The 20,382-nt window shown below is 46.2% G+C and overlaps 1 protein-coding gene across 2 annotated transcripts in view; it reads right to left on the bottom strand.

Annotated features, from left to right (window-relative positions):
* Nucleotides 1–20,382, bottom strand: part of STYK1 (serine/threonine/tyrosine kinase 1) — a 73,222-nt gene that overhangs the window by 22,667 nt on the left and 30,173 nt on the right. For both annotated transcript variants that reach the window (XM_075902852.1, XM_075902842.1), the window contains exons 2-8: nt 18,165–18,274; nt 15,183–15,320; nt 13,394–13,660; nt 12,634–12,815; nt 11,952–12,035; nt 2,664–2,869; nt 2,325–2,365 (exon numbers count right to left, since the gene is read on the bottom strand). In XM_075902852.1, the coding sequence (XP_075758967.1) occupies nt 2,325–2,365; nt 2,664–2,869; nt 11,952–12,035; nt 12,634–12,815; nt 13,394–13,660; nt 15,183–15,320; nt 18,165–18,231 (985 nt within the window). In that variant the 5' untranslated portion in view covers nt 18,232–18,274. The remainder of the gene's footprint in view (nt 1–2,324; nt 2,366–2,663; nt 2,870–11,951; nt 12,036–12,633; nt 12,816–13,393; nt 13,661–15,182; nt 15,321–18,164; nt 18,275–20,382) is intronic.

Here is a 20,382-nt window from a genome sequence, read left to right on the forward strand (position 1 = left end):
CTTGAATGGTACCGTAGAAGCCTGAGGTGGTAGCTGATCCTGACAAGAGGTCTGCAGGGTTGCAGACTCAATGGAGTGTGATGAAGGAGGCATTTGATCCGTAGGCTGCACTCCCGGTGCGCACGGTGCTGAGGACAGCTCCCTGTGAGGAGAGCTGAGTGAGGAGGCTGGCGGGGTCGGCACCGGGAGCGTGGGTGCCGACAGAGCTGGCCCTTTAAGGGGCTCCTGCGGTGCCAGCTGTGGCCGCGGCTTTAACGTGCCGGGCGGCTTTTTTGCTGCCGGTGCGCGGGCTACCCTGGAACCAGAGGCACCCGGCTTTCCTCCTGCGCTGCCCCGCAGCTGCAGGGCTATTGGCAGGGACTTAGAAGGAGAGGCTCTCTTCCTCTTTGGGGAAGGTGCACTCGGGGAAGGAGCCCTCCGCTTTTGCAGAGTGGGGTCTGAGGCAGAGGATCCTGCCGAAGTAGAAGGCATCAATGCCTTGTCAAACAAAATTTCTTTTAGCCGCCTTTCCCGCTCCTTGCGGGCTCTAGAGGTAAGCTTGGCACAGTGCATGCACTTTTGGGGAATATGTGCCTCCCCAAGGCAGCGGACACATGCAGAGTGGCCATCCGAGAGCGGCATAGACTCTCTGCACACGGAGCATTTCTTGAAACCGGGGGAGCCCGGCATTTTAAAAGGCTGAGAGGGCTTGTCTTACGCCCCTCTCTGTGGCAGGTTGTTCTTCTGCTCCCGTTTCCTTATAGGTTTCAGTTTATTTTGTATTTCTATATTGTTTCAATTTATTATTTCTTCTTCTTTTTTTTTTTTTTTTTTTTAAGTGAGCCAACGGGCTAAGGCTGCGACGAAAATGACCGGAGTCGCGGTCTAAACCGCCGGTTTAAGATTAATCATGCCCGGGTTATTTAATTTCTCGTTTCTTTAAAAAGCCAAGCAGTAATTACACTTTATTTTATATTCTTTCTTAGACTTCGCTGAGGTAAAGAGGAGATGAACAGAACTCCATCCGCGACCAGGGGCGGATGAGAGGAACTGGCGGGGACCGGGTCGCGCGCGGCTGTTCAAAGGCGCGAAGACTGCTCGCGCATGTGCGACCTGATCGATCACAGCTATGGCAAGCTCCGATTCGCGGCGCCGGGACCAGCCCGACACCAGACGTGGAGCACCCACGGGGACTACCCGAAGAAGAATCTATGATAAGGGGATGGTTGGATGAAATAACATGAACTTGGTAACTAATTGACCATTCATTATCAGTGGGAAATAGGTCAATGGAGGGATGATAGGAGTTACTATAGAGAACTTTCTACGTGTCTGGCTGGTGAGTCTTGCCCACATGCTCAGGGGTTAGCTGATAGTCATATTTGGGGTCGGGAAGGAATTTTCCTCCAGGGTAGACTGGCAGAGGCCCTGGAGGTTTTTCACCTTCCTCTGTAGCATGGGGCACAGATCACAGCTGGAGGATTCTCTGCATCTTGGGGCCTTCAAACTATTTGAAGGCTTCAATATCTGAGATATAGATGAGAGGATTATTCTAAGAGGGGTGGGTGAGATTCTGTGACCTGCATTGTGCAGGGGGTCAGACTAGATGATCATAATGGTCCCTTCTGACCTTAAAGTCTATGAGTCTATGAGTGAAGATACCTTGGTAAGCAGACATAAGTACACTGACTTCAGCTATGTTATTCACATAGTTAAATTTGTGTAACTTAAATCGACAGTCCACAGGTGTGTAGACAAGGACTGAGTGCAGAGGCGTAGTGAGGATATTCTGTGCCCAGGGACAAAGGCAAAATTTGCGTCCCATCCCGTCCTCCCCCCGATGCTGCTGCTGTCACTGCAGAGCGGGGTCCCAAACCTGGCGCATGGCTGAGCCCGACCGGGGAGCTTGTACTGTGTCTTCCCCTGCTCCCTCCAATTTGGGGCCAGGCCCCAACACACACAAACCCGCTGGCAGAGATGGAGGGTCAGACTGGGGGTGGAGAGGCACGGAAGAGGCTCCAGCCAGTGGTGGCATGCGGAGGAGGAGCAGGCGAACCAAAGAATGACAGGGGGTGGAGGAGGACTAAATTGGCGCACCCCTAACATAGCGCTGGGGGGCATCTGCCCCATCCCCTCTCGCTACACCACTGCCTGAGTGTCCTGATTTACCAAGGTAAATCCTAGTGAAAGAAAGTCCAAAAGGAGTAGTGAATGATGTACATCTTTGAAAAAAATCAAGCTGTTTATTTAAATGCCTACCTGTACACATTCACGTTTGAGGCTGTTAGCCTGAGCTATCCCTCAACATTCCCTCCTCTCCCTAGGATTGAGTTTTTTCTCCTTACCTAAGGTGATCATCTCATAGAGTAAGATTCCAAAGGACCATCTGCAAGAAAACATAATGTCAGTTTCACTGGCAGTTCTTATTCCCATTTTCAGCTTGAAAGCAATTGAAAAAAGCAAAATAGCAATTTGAACATATGATAAGCATGTGAGTGAGAACTGGGAAGTGAGCAAAGGGAGGAAAGGGTGAGCTACCAGGGGGGGCTCCATGCTGGAGGTGAAGGTGAGCCCTACAGTGGAGTTTGGATCTGGGGAACAGAACACAGTGTTCTCTGAGGAACAAAAAAGGGACAGGCATGGCTTGAAAGCCAGGTATTGTTTCACCCCAGAACAAACCGTACATGTCTCCCTTGATGCTGTGAGGTTTCATTCGTAGCCGCTCTGGTGCCTGCCACTTGAGTGGCACAGTCTTTGTGACACTGGTGCCATAGGTGTGGATTTCATAAGCTAGGCCCAGCCCACAGAGTTTGGCAGTGAAGTCAGACTGGATCAGGACATTTCTGGCTGCCACGTCACCATGTAACAGCTTCTTCTGCTGGAGAAAATCCTGACAAGTTGGAAAAAGAAGCAGCATTTCTGTAACTGAAATAAATTAACTGAATTTTTTGGTCCTTTGACCTCACCAATGATGTGTGTACCTCTGGCTATGTCTAGACAGCATTTCTGTTTCAGATATCAGAGGAAAAGCAAAATCCACATTTAAAAAAAAAAAGTCGAAAAAGCGGACACACTCTTTTACCATCCCTGTAAACCACATTTTATGAGAAATAAGGGATGTGTCAAAAGAGCACTTTTGACATTTGACGCCATGTAGACACACCAAATTTCGAAAAAGCCTCTTTCGAAAGTAAATTGGAAAAAGATACAAATTGTATACTACAAATTGCGTTTCTTTTTCCTATTTAACATTGCAGTGTAGACCTAGCCACAGTGATAGAATCATACAGTTGGAAGAGACCTCAGGAGTCATTGAATCCAACCATCTGCCAAAGCAGGACCAACCCCAACTAAATCATCCCAGCCAGGGCTTTACCAAGCCAGGACTTAAAAACCTCTAGGGATGGAGATTCTGCCACTTTCCTAGTTACCCATTCCAGTGCCTCACCACCCTCCTAGAGAAATAGTTTTTCCTAATGTCCAAACTAGGTCTCCTCCACTGTAACTTGAGACCATTGCTCCTTGTTCCGTTACTACTGAGAACAACCTCTATCCATCCTCTTTGGAACCCCCCTTCAGGAAGTTGAAGGCTGCTATCAAATTCCCCCTCACTCATCTCTTCTGCATAAATAAGCCCAAATCCCTCAGGGTATGTCTACACTACCCTCCTAATTCGAAATAGGAGGGTAATGTAGTCATACCGCAATTGCAAATGAAGCGCGGGATTTGAATTTCCCGGGCTTCATTTGCATAAAGCCGGCCGGCGCCATTTTTAAATGCCGGCAGTTCGAACCCTGTGCCGCGCGGCTACACGCGGCACGGAGTAGCTAGTTCGGATTAGGCTTCCTAATCCGAACTAGCTGTACTCCTCATTCCACGAGGAATGGTCCTGGTTAGCCTGATTGACAGGGCAGGCAGGCCAATGAGGGAGTGAGGAGGCTGGAGAGAGTACTGTCCTCTGTGTGAGCTGACCAATTTTCTTGGTCTCACTAAGTGGGGTCAAACTAAGAAGAGAGCATGTGCCTGAGCTGAGCTGGGAAGAGAGCCATGCTAGCCAGAGAGAGCTAGAGACACAGCTAGAGTAGATCCATACTGGGAGCAAAGCTGCAGTCAGAGCCAGAGCCACAGCACAGAGAGCAAATCCCAAGACACAGCTCAAAAGTAGATCCATGCTGGGAGGAGAGAGGGAGCCACAGAGCCAGAGGGCTCCAGAGAAGCAGCCCTGGAGCTGGAGGCAGCACAGCAGAGAGAAGAGCTGGGGCTGAATGGGGTGTGCAGCTGGGGAGATCGGGGAGACTCAGGGTACAAGGTCAATGGAGGGAGACTCCACCAGCCAAGAGGCCTTGCAGGCCACACTGGGGAGAAGGATCCTGCCATCCAGAGCAAGTGTCTGACCTGCAGCATCCCTCCAACATAATCAGGGCTTGGGACATACAAAAGACAGACTGAACTGTCCTGCCATTCCACGCCCATGTAGTGATCTGCTGGTTCTGTTTATCTTACTCTGTTGTATGTATCATTTGTGTGTGGAAAATTAGACACGTGGAGTGGGGAATACTTGGTGGCTACGTCTACACTGGCCCCTTTTCCGGAAGGGGCATGTAAATTTCACCAGTCGTAGTAGGGAAATGCGCGGGGGATTTAAATATCCCCCGCGGCATTTAAATAAAAATGTCCGCCGCTTTTTTCCGGCTTTTAAAAAAGCCGGAAAAGAGCGTCTACACTGGCCCCGATCCTCCGGAAAAAGCGCCCTTTTCCGGAGACTCTTATTCTAAGAGCCTCCGGAAAAGGGCGCTTTTTCCGGAGGATCGGGGCCAGTGTAGACGCTCTTTTCCGGCTTTTTTAAAAGCCGGAAAAAAGCGGCGGACATTTTTATTTAAATGCCGCGGGGGATATTTAAATCCCCCGCGCATTTCCCTACTACGACTCGTGAAATTTACATGCCCCTTCCGGAAAAGGGGCCAGTGTAGACGTAGCCCCCGAGTTTCAAATGTATGCATGGGAGACATGGAGGGTGTTACCTGCAACTTCTAGATGAGCCACTGTTAAACAATCTTTTGTCCTTAAGTCTGAGCAGTGGTAGGTAGGGAGTGGCCTCAACTCTTTAACAAAAGGAATAGGAAAAGAGAGGCCTGGGTCTTTTTGGCTGGGCTGCACCTGAAGGAAGGAACCAGGAACCCCAGGGGGGGAAGACAGCCCTGGTTTAGAGTGGCAGCTGGAAAAGAGGATTTAGGGTGAGTTTGATTAAGTTTGTACTGAGGTTTCAATGTAGAATTAGTCAAGCGGTTTTGTTTCTTTTGATTAGTAACCTACTAGGCTCTGCCTACTTTCACTTATTACTACTTAAATCCTACTGCTTCAACTTAATAAAACCATTTTTATTTTCTATCAAACCCAGTGTAAGCGATTATCAGAGGGGTAGCAGTGTTAGTCTGAATCTGAAAAAGTGGCGAGGAATCCTGTGGCACATTAGGGTATATCTACACTACAAAGTTAATTCGAACTAACGGATGTTAGTTCGAATTAACTTTCATAGGCGCTACACTAGCGCTCCGCTAGTTTGAACTTAATTCGAACTAGCGGAGCGCTTAGTTCGAACTAGGTAAACCTCATTTTACGAGGATTAAGCCTAGTTCGAACTAGCTAGTTCGAATTAAGGGGTGTGTAGCCCCTTAATTCGATCTAGTGGGAGGCTAGCTCTCCCCAGGTTTCCCTGGTGGCCACTCTAGCCAACACCAGGGAAACTCATCTGCCCCCCTCCCGGCCCCGGACCCCTTAAAGGGGCACGGGCTGGCTACGGTGCCCGTGCCAGGTGCAAGCCTGCCAGCACCCAGCCAGCAGACCCTGTACCTGGCACGGATCGAGCCACCCACCCGATGCCCCCCAGCCCTCCCCCTCTTCCCAGGACCAGGCTAGCGGCTCCCGGGAGCTTGCCCGGGAGCGCAAGAGGCGGGCACCCGCCTGGGCTAGTGCAGACATCGTGGACCTCGTCCGCAATCTCCGCACTAGGCACAGGAAAGCGGCCGGCTAGGGCAGGAGAGCTGCCAGCCTGGCCACCAAGGAGCAGGTGTGCAAGAGAATCAAGGAGGTCCACTGAGACCCCCGACCCTGAGCCCTGAGCTTACAATGGCCGTACTGGGTCAGACCAAAGGTGCATCTAGCCCAGTAGCCTGTCTGCCGACAGCGGCCGACCCTAGCGACCCTGGAGGGGATGGACCGAAGACAGTGACCAAGCCATTTGTCTCGTTCCATCTCTCTCCAGCCTTCCACAAACCTTGGGCAGGGACACCACTCCTACCCCCTGGCTAATACCACTCCATGGACCCAACCTCCATGACTTGATCTCACTTCTCTTTAAACTCTATTCTAGTTCTAGCCTTCACAGCCTCCTGCAGCAAGGAGTTCCACAGGTTGATTCTTTGCATTGTGAAGAAGAACTTTCTGTTACTAGTTTGAAGCCTGCTACCCATTCCTTTCCTTTGGTGTCCCCTAGTCCTTCTTTATGGGAACTAATGAAGAACTTTTCTGTATGCACCCTCTCCGCCCAACTCCTGCTTTTAGAGACCTCTATCCTGTCCCCCCTCCATCTCCTCTTTTCTAAGCTGAAAAGTACCAGTCTCTTTAGCCTCTCTTCATATGGGACCTGTTCCCAATCCCTGATCATTTTAGTTGCCCTCCCCTCTCCTAGCCTCTCTCTTCCCCTCTCTCACCTCCTTTTCCCAGTCTCCCCCAGTTTTGTTCAATAAAGACAGATTCCATTTTGGAAGACACGTTATCTTTATTTTGTACATCAAGAAGAGGGGCTAGGGAAGGGTAAGTGGAAGGAGGTGAGGGAGGAATGGGGCACAAGCCCCCGATAGGGAGGACTGGGCTGGCTCTGCGGGCTTCTGGGGGTGGAAGCTCTCCTGCAGCCCCCCAAGTGCCCCCTCTCCCCAGATGGCAGCCTGCGGCAAGTGCAGCCGGGCTGATGGCCAAGTGGTGTGATGTGCTCAGTGTGGGTAGTCCGGGCAATCCAAGCCAGGACTGCTTTGCAAGCGGGGCACCCCTGAGAACTGTCTGTCCTGGGTGGGGGTCGGGACCCTTTAAGCACAGCCCTCGGCTAGCCTGAGACAGCATCTTCACGCTCTAAGTCCTCCTGTGATGCCCTGCCGGCACTGCTTCCGGCCATCCTTAACCCCGGTTCAGGGTCCACTTAATGTGGACATGATAGTTCGAATTAGCAAAACGCTAATTCGAACTAGTTTTTTAGTCTGGATCCGTTAGTTCGAATTAGCTTAGTTCGAATTAACTAATTCGAACTAAGTCAGTTCGAATTAATGTTGTAGTGTAGACGTACCCTTATAGACTAACTGAAGTGTAGGAGCATAAGCTTTCGTGAGCAAAGACCCACTTCGTCAGATGCAGGTAAGCAATTGTTACCTGGGGGCAAGCAGCGTGCACATTCCCCCTTTCATTGCTAAAGAGGGTTTACCTAATTCCTCGGGGTTTGATCCCATATGGGGAGTGCTATACCCAGGAGGCTGGGCTCTAAACTGCACTCTCCTTAGACCTGAGGAGGTTCAGTGTCTGTGCTGCTTCTCAGTGGGGGCAGGGATCTTAGCTTGGGGCCTTGGCTGGAGGAGACCAGGGAGCTGGCCCAGCAGGACTGGGCGGTGAGGAGTCCCAGAGAGCAGGAAGGCGAGTGGCAGTGGCCAGGTCAGCACCCCGAGAGGCACCCCCAAGGGGTCATCTGTGACCTCACCCCATCACAGTGGCGCAGCGAGCAGGGTTAATGTACACAGATAGTTGCTCTGGTTGCTTGTAGTGATTTTAAGTGGGTTCTAACTGTGGTTTTAGAAGGCAGAGAAAGGGGTTACTAGTTTGTTATTTTTTGTTTGCTTATTTCGGGTAAGGGAAACAGAGTCAGGAAGATGAGTGAGAGCGAGGTTCAGAAGAAACTGGAGTTGCACAGAATCCAAGCAGCGGAGAAGGAGGCAGAACACCAAAGACAAAGGAGTTAAAGTGGCTCAAGATAGGAGCCCAAGCTTCTCAAGCTGCCTGGGATCAAGCTGCTCATGAGAGGGCTCATCAAAGAGCATTGGAGTTAAAAGAACTTGAAAAGGAGGAGAGGGAAAAGGAGAGGCAGCACGAACTGCCTGTACTTGACTTGAAGAATAAGCACCCCAATAATGCAAGACCTTCCTCTCCAAAGATCCAAGACTGGGACTGACTCTGCCTTCCTTATGATGAGTCTGGTGATATTGCCGAATACTTCATCACTATTGAGAGGCTGTGTACCATCCACTCTATCCTTGAGGAACAGAGAATGCCCACGCTGATTGCAAAATTGAAAGGGAGAGCCCTGGACATATTCAATAAGATGTCTATTGCTGATGCTTCCAACTATGATAAATTCAAATATTTGGTTTTAAGACAGTTTCAGATCACACCTGAAATTTAGAGGGTGAGATTTAGAGCCCTTAAGAGAGGGGCTGGGCTAAGTAATGTGGCTTATGTTAACCAAATGAGATATTTGCTAGACAAATGGGTGAGAGGAAGAAGGATCAAGAGCTTTGAGGGCATGTGTGATCTGATGGTTCAAGAATAGTTCCTGGACATGCTGGATGATAAGAGAGGCCTGGGTCTTTTTGGCTGGGCTGCACCTGAAGGAAGGAGCCAGGGACCCCAGTGGGTGTAGAGAGCCCTGGATTAGTGTGGCAGCTGGAAAAGAGGGTTTAGGGTGAGTTTGATTAAGTTTGTACTGAGGTTTCAATGCAGAATTAGTCAAGCGGTTTTGTTTCTTTTGATTAGTAACCTACTTGGCTCTGCCTACTTTCACTTATTACTACTTAAATCCTACTGCTTCAACATAATAAAACCATTTTTATTTTCTATCAAACCCAGTGTAAGCGATTGTTACCTGGAGAGGGCAACCAGCGTGCACATTCCCCCTTTCATTGCTAAAGGGGGGCTTATGTAATTCTTTGGGGTTTGATCCCATCTGGGGAGTGCTATACCCAGGTGGCTGGGTCCTAAACTGCACTTTCCTAGGACCTGAGCAGGTTCAGTGTCTGTGCTGCTTCTTGGTGGGGGCAGGGACCTCAGCTCGGGGCCTGGGCTGGAGGAGACCTGGGAGCTGGCCCAGCAGGACCAGGCGGTGAGGAGCCCCAGAGAGCAGTAAGGTGAGTGGCAGTGGCCGGGTCAGCACCCCGGGAGGCACCCCCAAGAGGTCATTTGTGACCTCACCCCGTCACAGTAATTGTTGTTTAATAAATTGTATTTGCTTTGAACGAGATGTAATCATCAGTGGATCGGGGGAGGGGGGATTCCATGTGAAGAGAGCACCCCAGAATGGGGACACCCAGCCCCTTCCTTACATGACCATAACAAGGTTAGGGATCAACCCTTCCAGAATCCTAGCCTCAACCTTGCTGGGTTTACAAGGACTCTGCCACAGAGGAGGGTGGAAGGGGAGCCCTCGGGATCAAGGAAGTCTCTGGGTAAAGGAAGTGGGAGCAGAGACTTAAATCCTTTCACTAGCACATTTTACCAGGGTAGTGTAGAAGCCAGAAAAGTTCCCCACAATAGCAGGACCATTCCCCCGCTTACATAATTGGTGTCACAAACAGGATCCTATCCACAGGGTCCATCCTGTTGTTTTACTGGTTGAGTTCCTGTAGCACTGTCCAGGCCTGGTCCAGAACCCTACCAAGGTTAGAAATGAAGGACTATGGACTCAGCTTGCTGATTTGCAGTGCAGATTATCAGTCCAAGCTGAGACATTGCAACAAGCTAGAGCTGAACAGAGAGAAGTCTTATCACTGGCCACGGCAGTGATAGACCAACAGGCAGCAGAAGCTAAGAAACCTCCTGCTATTTATGTCCCTCAGGAGCAGAAGATCACAGAGTTTGGTGGATTTCCGGTTAAGCCAGGAGACATTATGGTACATGAGTGGGTGAAGTCTGTGTGTGCTAAGAGTATGTGAAGAAGATCATGTAGACTTCAGAGAAGAGCACCTCAAGGGCCAAGCCAAGCCACAGTAACGTTCATGGCAACGACAGATAGGAAAGACATAGACAAGATATTTGAAGTCCTCCTACAAGTTTGTGGAGATTAGGTACCTATTGGAATCCAATGAAAGGAGTTCTTTGTGTGAAAGCAGGAGGCAGAGCAGGGGAAGCTCTGGACAGGCAATCTCCTAGGCTCAGAACCAAGGTTAGGAAGGCTGAAGAGAGGCAGTCAGGGTAGGCCCTCCTTACCAATGATAAGTGGCCACTGCAGACCAGGTGAAACTGTACAGGCAGATGGCTGTTCACCAGTGCAGCTCAGGCACATGCTCTCTCCTTAGCTCTGCCCCACTCAGCCAGGAAATTTCAGCTCATATGGAGGACAAGACTCTCCCCAGCTTCCTCACTCCTTCATTGGCCTGCCTTCCCTGTCAATCAGGCTAACTGGCTAAGCCAGCAACCTGCCTCGTGTGTGACCTACCTTTCCTACCTCCCTGTAGCATGACTGGTGAAACAAGGTACCAGGCAATTGAAGTCAGGACCTCTAGCCTGGATACCCCACCAGCCAGTGTGTGGAAAGGGGGGGGCAGCTCGGCTCTTCTTTAAAAAGAGAGTGGGGGAGTATTGGGATATGTAAAAATTAATAGCGGTCTGGGATGGCGGTAAGGGGTCCAGCCACAGCAGGCATTGCTCTTTAAGCATATTTCTCCCCTTTGACCTTGTAGCCTAGAAAAATAGTTACACAGAACACTGTCTTGTTTTGACTTATTACTTGCTCTGTAAAAACGTTTTCAGGGTCAGAGTTCTTTCCTCTTCCTGTAAGCTGGGGCGCATCTACACAGCAGGCCTTAACTGGAAATAAGCTACACAAATTGAGCTACGTCAACTGTGTAGCTTATTTCGAAATAGCTTATTTTGAAATTGGGAGCATCTACACAGCACTTATTTCGAAATAGAGGACTCTTCATCCAACTTCCCTTACTCCCTTGTTCAACGAGGGTTACAGGAGTCGGAGTAAGAAGCCCTCCAGCTTTACAGTATTTCAACATTATTTCAACATAACTGCCTGCTGTATAGACGCAGAATAAGTTATTTCAAAATAATGGTGCTGTGTAGACATACCCCAGCTGATTAAGACAGTATGTAATGCTGATTCAACTAAAAACCAGTAAACAACAAACAGGGGCCGATATCATTGTATTCATCACCTGACTGTTAATATTCACTGTATGGGAGTTAACATTACTAAATAAGGTTAGGGAAAGTCAAAATAACCATGTGAATTAACATACTAAAATGATTAAAAGGGTGTAAATGGTGCCAAATTGTTGCCACTCGGAATGTTGTGTTAATTATCTGAGATAAATGTTCATGAGCAATAAAGCAGTCCATTACTCCATTGGCCCCTGGGTCGCCTGTTTCTTCTCTAACAATAGCAGAAGACACCTCTGCTCAAAAGAACTTAGTGTAAATAAGAAAGTATGACAGTATTATCTGCATGTTATAGACACAGGACTGAGACATACCTAAGTGACTTGCCTAAATTGGTGACAAAGCTGACCATTAAACACTGATGTTTGAGTATTAGTCCAGTACCTTAACCACAATACCACCCTTCTTCCATTTTTATCTCTGCTATTTCTTGGGAACTCCTATTTTTAAATTACCATTTTTCTAATGAAAGGTCAGCTGGTGCTACTACAGCAGGTAAACAACAGAGATTCTTGAATGAATGTAATTCTTTGTCTGTTTCAAGGATTAATAGAACCAGCAGTAACAGTCTTATCAGATTTAGGAAAATCTAAAACCTTTTGCTTCCTGTTTAAATTTAGCACATGATTTTTAACGGATCTAAATTTAAAAGAATAAAGTTTCCCCAGATTGACCCCTGATGTTAGAAGGGGGTGGGGGTTCTCTTTCATGGTCTCTCCTACCAGGATAAATAAATAAAAATGAAAATATATAAATACAGCTATCAGACTTACCAAAGCAGCTGCAACCTGCTGTCCGATCTTGTATACCTGTCTCTCTGTGAGGTCATATGGGATATTATCCATGGTCATTACATCCTAGAGAAAAAAAAGTAGAAAGTACATCAAACAAATGCTACAGGAGAGGAAAAAAGGCAGAAAGCTGTTTCATATGAATGAAATTCTAGTTTTAGCAAATGGCACAATATACATCTAACCCTTCCATCCTACTACAAGCATCACTCTCCTTATGCACCCCACATGGCAAATCATCATTACTGGCCCCGCTTGAGATTGTTATTCTTCATAATCATTGATAATGCTCAAATGCAAACCTGGAAGAGGTAAAGAAGTGAGTAGTTAAGCAGTTGATGAGTAGATGCAGATATATCAGAGGTGCTGAGTCAGAGAAGTGGATGACTGGTAGGGTAGGTAAGTAATGTGGTGGGGATAGCAGAGGTAAGTGGGAAGGAGGGAAATGTGACAGGAAGGGAATGACTAGATTGAAATATACATACAAAAGCAAGAGTGATATTGGGAATTGACAGATAATTAGAGAAGCCTGGATTAGAGAAGCCTGAATTAAAAGAAACACAAATGATGTAGCTATCTTCTTAAATAGATGTATGTAAGAGACACGGGCAGAGGTGGAGGATAGACACGATAACTGGTCTAGCACTCACTTCCTCAGACTTACCTTGCGGCAGGTCCACAAGAAGTTCAGAAGGTCTCCTTGGGACACATCTTCCAGGATCATATAAAGGGGGAGCTGGGCTATACAACATCCCGTAAGTTCAATCACAGTATCATGATGGCCAAGGGACTGATGAAACTTTATCATTCCCAGGAAACCCTTCACCTCACTGGGCCCAGCATTGTCTGAAAGTACCAGAGAAAATTATAGTATACCAGGGAGCAAAGAAGAGCAAAGACCCTATTCAACTTTCTCAACATAGAATTACAGAACTAGAAGGGACCTTAAAAGGTTATCTACTCCAGTCCCCTGCACTCATGGCAAGACTAAGCTTTATTTAGAACATGTAGTGCAACCTCCTTTAACGTGCATATACTGCTTGCAACTAAACCCTGCTAAGAACAAATTTACCCATGGCTAGCTGACATGGCAATGAACACGTGCTTGTCTAGAGTGAATGCAAAATCATGGTCAAAATTTTGTCATCTCACATTTTTCCAGACATGCTCAAATGTGATCAAATTTTGAAGTGAAGACAAGACCTTAGAGAGAGACTGAGACATACAAACCTAGAGATAAATCACTGAGGGGACACATTCAAAAGAGAAGTGCAGCTCAGAGCAGAGAAAGGGGCAACCCCTTGTGCAACTGACAGGAAAGAAAACAGGGACTCAGCTAGAGAATGGGGAAGGAATGTCTAGTAGATACACACAAGTGGGTAACAGAAGTGTACATAAATGGGCACTCCTGCCTCCTGTGTTACCCTGTAAGGCTTTCAGAATGACTGTCTTAGTCTTCCCAGGGTTCCCAGTCTTCATTTCTGCTCTGTAGATGCCCCCAAAACTGCCATTGTGTATCAGCTCCAAAGACCCTGGTGTGAGTCTGTCCCGTGGTATCTCCAGCTCCTTCAGAGTCAAGGCTGCAGATCTTAGTAGACTTTCCACAGTTGTGTCACTAAGTTGGATGTAGGGGTTCCCTGATTCACTCAGTTCCTGCTGATTCTTGTCCTTTGCTGGCAGTGGGGCAACAGCTGCTTACAAAAATAAAAGTCACATATTTGCATGGGGGGGCGGGGTGTAAATTTTCCTCTTTTACATTTTGCCACTGGCCATGAACTGTTCTCTTTGCTCTATTTCAGTTTTCAGAATCATGTCTGGGAAATTTTATTTAGTGTCTGCTAAGCCAGTCTCCAAGGAAGCAAAGGACTTTGCTTTCCCAAGATTCCCAACCTCATGTGACAGAGCCAGGAGAAACAAGGCTTCAAATCTATGATGTACAGTATGTAACAACAAAACTTTAGTTTTCTGGCTACTGCATCTTTACATGTCTAAGAAGTTTGCTTTTGTGTAGATACATCAGCCATTTTGTTTTCAGAATTGCTGTAGATTGTTAGAGAGAAGGGACATTCACAGTGTCCTTACAGACTTTCCTTTTGTTCTTTCTTAATTCCCCTCAATATATACCAATTAATAAATACTGATTCAATTTAGACCAGAAGTACTTGGTCTGCTCTTGTTCTGAGGTTTTTGCTTCAGCCATTTTGCAATGCATCCCAAACCCTCCTGGGAATTGGCTATTATAAATCTGGGGATCAATTCTGTGAGATTCACAGTATGTATGTGACAACCAAGCCAGGCTCACAGTGTTCCTAGCTATAGGACACCATGACTGGGAACTGAACCTAGGTCCACTGCAGTGCAGAGCATTAACCTCCAGATGTCACTGTGCCCAGCCTACATTTGCCCTGCGGGAAGTGAGACTGCAGCTTGAAACCAGTACCATGCAGGTCAATATAAAGAGATAACTAATAGGCTCTGGTCCAGGGTTGCCAACTGTCTGTAAATTCATAGACAGGCCATAAAATGAGGAGCTAAAATTAGACCTGTCTGTAAAATCCATGAAAACATTTAGGCTACGTATAGACTACTTCCTTTTTTCGATAAAAGAATGTAAATTAGGGACGTTGATATTGCAAATGAAGCCAGGATTTGAATTTCCCGCACTTCATTTGCATAATGGCAGCTGCTGCTTTTTTTCTGAAATGGGGCTTTTTCGAAAAAAAATTAGCAGTTTAGACGAGACATTTTAGGCAGAAATGGCCCATTTTGAAAGATCCTTTACTCCTCAAAAAAGTCTCAGGGGGTAGCCATATTTGTAATTTTAAAAACAATGAGTAGTCCTTTGGCACCATAGAGACTAACAAAAATATATATAGTATATATGGTATCATGAGCTTTTGTGGGCAAAACCCACTTCTTCAGATTTGAAGTGAAGGATATAGTGTAGACAGGTCTCAAGTGATTTACCACTATGCCATCTAATTTTACTCAGAGCATGATTAGGTGACATGGTGGTCTAAGTACCTGAGTCCCCTCTATAACCTGCACCACTGATGGAACTATACCAGTGGTGAACTAGAGTTCCCAATTTTCCTAATGTAAACTAGGCCACTGAATACTAGACTCAGACTTTTCAATTCTTCTAATCTCTGACAGCTCTTGGGGTGGTATTAAGAGATTTGCAATTGAACCCAGCTCTCACCCCTTTGTTACCTTGGGATCTGGGCAGCTGTTGTTGCTTTGACCTCCAGCTTTGATAGCGAAGCCAAAGGATCACACCTAACAAGATAACAAAGACACCCACTAGGAAGACAGGGATGATGATCACTTCAGTCTGGTGTTCACGCACAACTGTCCATGGAAAGAGAAAATGGGAAACAAAGAGTAACTAATTGTTCAGTGAAATCACAGTGTGTACAACACTCCCATACTGAGCAGTCTGTACAGCACCATAGCAATAATCCATTCTAGTAACTTTCAACACAAAGGATCCATCTATCTATGCTGTGCTCACTGCAGTAGTCTCTAAGCACTTTATCAACTATCAGCCTGATTTTCAGAGGCACTGACTATTTAAGACTCCCACTGAAGTCAATAGGAATTCTTCACCTCTGAATATCAGGCTACTTCTTTAGGTGCCTTCTTTAGGTATCCTGGAGTCTCCCCACCCCATACCACAGTTTGGGTTTCTTGCTTCCTCTGACACCCCAATTCCTTCTGCTACTTGGGGCATACAAGAGTCTCTCTCAAAAACCAACAATATGCACATATGTACACCTTTCCCCCTCTCCAGGGGCAGGGAAGACCAAAATAAAAAAGGGAAATACAAGAAATTCAGTCTCATGGGCAGATCTTGGTCCCAGCTTGCCTGCAGGCACTTTAGTGTCATGATCAGGGTTAGAGTCCTTCCCTACATCACCCCTTCTTGCTTTTTTGGTAGACACCCACTCTGTACCTGGTACAGAGATAGTTGGGATAGCAGGGTCAATAAATGCCTTCCTCTTCACTATCCTTGTAATCTTAGTGCTGTCTTAGGCAAAATAATCTTCCCCAGTTACCAACCCTTGGACTAGAATTCCCTTCTAAAGCTTTCTCCTCCAGGCAGAGCAAATCTTGCTGATGTGTGGATGAGTTCAGAAGAGTTTATTATCATCTTCCTCACCAGAGTGAAGTCATGACCCCCTCCCACTACCACATATTGTATATGAAGACTGAAAGTGTAAGGCAGTGCCTACAATTGGGGATCATTTAGCTGCCTCAGAGGTGGACCCTGGCAGTCATTCTATGTCAAAAATGCTGCACAATAAGGTAATTAAGATGAATTGAATAATTTCTCCCATTAGCATACTAGGGGTGTCTATTATGGAGGAAGTGTAAATTAAATGGTTTGGAACTTAGCTAGATTGGGTCTTGGGTCACAACCCTATGGGATCCTGCCATTCTCATATAAGATGATAAGTACCTTCAACTCCAAATAAAATTAAGAGAGACTGATGAGGCTTGGCACATGTTAAGGCTGTTCCCCATTCTGACACTCCAAGTGCAGAGGCCCATGAGAGACCTTAAAATACCCTGCCTCTATTGGCTTCTGTTTTAAAAACTCCAAGGTCACAGATTCCCTGACCTTGGGAGATGACTTGGTGATAGCAGCCTTAAAAAAAAAAAAAAAAAGTCTTTCTTCTTGAATTCAGGAAGAAAGCACTTGGGAACTGCTTCCAGGGGGGTATCCCAAGCTCTTTTACTGCCAGAGAGCTTGAAAAAAAGAAAACAAATTGTGATCTTCAATAGCTGACCTCTCAGTCTTAGGCATGCACACACAGATCTCCTATTACATTCCAGAACAGAAGAATCAGATCATAGCCTTAAAAAGGTGATTTTATTAACAAAACAAAGAGATATACTTGGTAAACATTTGCTTGCTAGCTGTTATAGAGCAACTGAGAAAACAGATTAAAGCACAGAGAATTGTTTCCCTGGGATTCAGCTTAGTTACAATGTAAAGGGAGGCATATGGACTGAGCACAGAAAAGCTTAACCAAACAACAAAACAAAGAAAATAACCTGACTGTATCTAACTAAACATTTCCTATCTACTCGCATATTTGTACTTCAAGGTTCAGTTCATTTCTATGCCCGGATATTTCTTTTTTTAGATGTGGTATTTCTGCCTGGTTCAATTTATGTTTCCACTCCCAGATCCTTTTTTAAACTCACACAAAGGAAACCAGCAAGCAAGGTTAATTTCAATTCAAATCTCAACATCTGCTTCCATTGGCTCTCCTGGTCCCCTGCCAACACCTCAGAGCTACCTGAGTTTAATCCTTTAGTCACCAGATGCTGGGATGCCCAGAAAAGGACAACACTTCTATCTATCATAACACGTAACAATCTTGGTCCCTTTAGAAGTACCATAGGATCTTTAAAGACCACATGTGGTCTTGACCAAGAGATAATTTCCCCTAACCTCCTGCAAACGCATTGAGTTCAGTAGTATTCAGAAGGAAGAGACTCCCCTAATAAGTCACAAACAGCATTTCTTGCAGCATCTGGATTTCTGTTGGTAGTCTATGTCTGCCTATCTACCGTACCTCCAAAAAATCCTTCCCCATTTTTTCTAGGTACTGATCTACCTAACTGTTCCATCAAAGGCTGTCCTAAGCCCAACCCTGCTTAAAGCAGAACAGATAAGACTACAGCAGCAGGGGCATCAGAGTGAGAATGCTTGTGTGTTGCTTATTGCTAATACTCTAGTAGCACTGGTATGAGTATACTGATTTGGGCTGACTCAGAGCTCTGATGACAATAATTTCAGCCCCTATTGGAATTAACATACCAGTCTCTTAACCCTGATCAGAGTGTTTTATCGTTTTTCCTGTTTAACAGGAAATCTTAATCCATCTTTCTCCTATCCTTCCTACCTAGTCATATGCACCAGTGCTGGAAACACGTTCTTTGTTCTCGATACTGCATGACAATGCTAGGTGAAAAACCTAATACACTCAGCTAAAAAGGCAAAATAGATGGGGGCAGGCGTGAAGAAGTCATGCACTGGAACTTACTTCAGGGGAAGCCCAATCAAATCCCTCTGGAGCTGAGGGTTGACTCACAGTTAACTGAGCAGGTCCTGCTGCTCAGCGTATGAGACCTGAACACATACAAGTAACAGGGAAAAAAGACACTTGCCTTGAAACTTACCACATAACTTGTCACTGCTGTTGCATTCCAGTAACATGCGTCTGAGTCTCTTTATATCCCCTGCCATGATCAGCTCAGTGTCAGCATGTCCTTCCCCACTGGTATTTCCACTGCACAGACATGAAGAGCATTACCGTAAATACATTGGCAGGACTGGCTGGTTGCTGGCAGAGTGGATGAGAAGCTACACTATACACCCTCTTTGTCAATTGAGCTCTAAATCCAGTCTCAGATGAGTGGGAGGAAACAGCTCAGAAAAATCAGAAGTTTGGAGAACTATGGGCATGTGGAGGTTAATGGTCTAACACAGGAGAGTCAGAATTCATTTCTGGTGATGATATCTCAGCCCAGGAGCAGAGGGAGGTTTGTTCTGTAGTACTGTATGGGAGATTTTGGTATCTCATTTTTTGGACAGGCACATGTACACAAACAAAAAGACATTTGTTTATGTATATTTTAAATTATCTGTGTAAATCACACTTTAGATGGCAGAATAACTCAAGTCTTAACTTCAGAGCTATAAAACATCAGGCACGTATGTATAAGACACTGGCTGTGTCTAGACTGCATCCCCTTTCCGTAAAAGGGATGCAAATTAGACATATCGCAATTGCAAATGAAGTGGGGATTTAAATCTCCCCCGCTTCATTAGCATAAAAATGGCTGCCGCTTTTTTCTGGCTCGGAGCTCTGCCGGAAAAAAGCGCCAGTCTAGACGCGGATCTTTCGGAAAATAAAGCCTTTAAAAGGAGGGATAAGGGATGATACCAAGCTTGGAGGGGTTGCAACTGCTTTGGAGGATAGGATCATAATTCAAAATGATCTGGACAAATTGGAGAAATGGTCTGAGGTAAACAGGATGAAGTTTAATAAGGACAAATGCAAAGTGCTCCACTTAGGAAGGAACAATCAGTTTCACACTTAGGGTGCGTCTAGACTACATGGCTCCATCGACGGAGCCATGTAAAGTAGTTTACTAGACATAGTCAAAAAGTGGGGATTTAAATAATCCCCACTTCATTAAATTAAAAATGGCCGCTGTGCTGTGCCAACAATCAGCTAATCCAGCACAGCATGGCAGTCTAGACGCGACGCGGTCGACAAGAGAAGCCTTTGTCGACTACTCCGGTATGCCCAGTTGCTGTCACCTCCAATGAATTTTCAAAAATCTACAATCTATCCTGGAAAATGACCTCTCACTCTCAGAGGCCTTGGGGGGAAAGGCCAATTCTCACTTACAGACAACCCCCTAACCTGAAACAAATTTTTTCCAGTAACCACGCAGCACAGCTACATCATAAGCATCCAGGAACCCACCCCTGCAATCAGGTCAGGTGCCAACTCTGCCCATGCATCTACTCAAGTGTTTTCATCACTGGACCCAACCACATCAGCCACCAAATCAGAGACTCATTTAACTGCACATCCGCTAATGTGATCTATGTCATCAAATGCCAGCAATGCCCCAACTGCAATGTACAGTAATCCCTCATTTAACACGTGCCTGCTTAACACATTTTCGTGATAGCATGATTTTTCTGAGGGTACGTTTTTTGAATTACACGACAGAGGGTTCGCCGCTCGCCATGCTGTTCCCGGCAACCTCCCCTCGCTGGATGCAGTCCGGGTCCTGGCAGACCTGTCACAGGAGCATACTCCCAACCCAATTCCCTTCCCCTCTCCTGCCCTTCCCTTCCTCAGAGCCAAACACCTCCCCTCCCTGCTGTAACCCAGTCTCCTTTCTCCCCCAACCTTATGTCCCAGTTCCAACAGACACCACCGCTTGAAACGCAACCCCGACCTTTTCCATTATTTTCAAAGGGAAAATTGACCCCGCATAACACGTTTTCACTTAACATGATCATTTTCTGAAACATATCTATAGTGTTAAATGAGGAATTACTGTATATCAGCCAAACTGGACAGTCTCTATGGGAAAGAATTAATGGACACAAATCAGATATCTGAAAAGGCACAAAAACCTGTTGGAGAACTCTTTAATCTTCCTGGACACTCATTAATGGATCTCCAAGTCGCTGTTTTGTTTTAGACCAACTCCACAAGCCAATTACACAGAGAAGGATTGGAGCTTCACAAGTTTAATTCTTATATTAATGGTTTGAATCATGATATCGGATGTTTTGCACATTATCAACCAACCAAATAATGAAGGTGCTAATGGTTCTTGAAGTCTGTGTAGTATCTGGTGTTGGTCATCT

Source organism: Pelodiscus sinensis, chromosome 1, assembly GCF_049634645.1.
Source record: "Pelodiscus sinensis isolate JC-2024 chromosome 1, ASM4963464v1, whole genome shotgun sequence".
In the NCBI taxonomy this organism is placed as follows: domain Eukaryota; kingdom Metazoa; phylum Chordata; order Testudines; family Trionychidae; genus Pelodiscus; species Pelodiscus sinensis.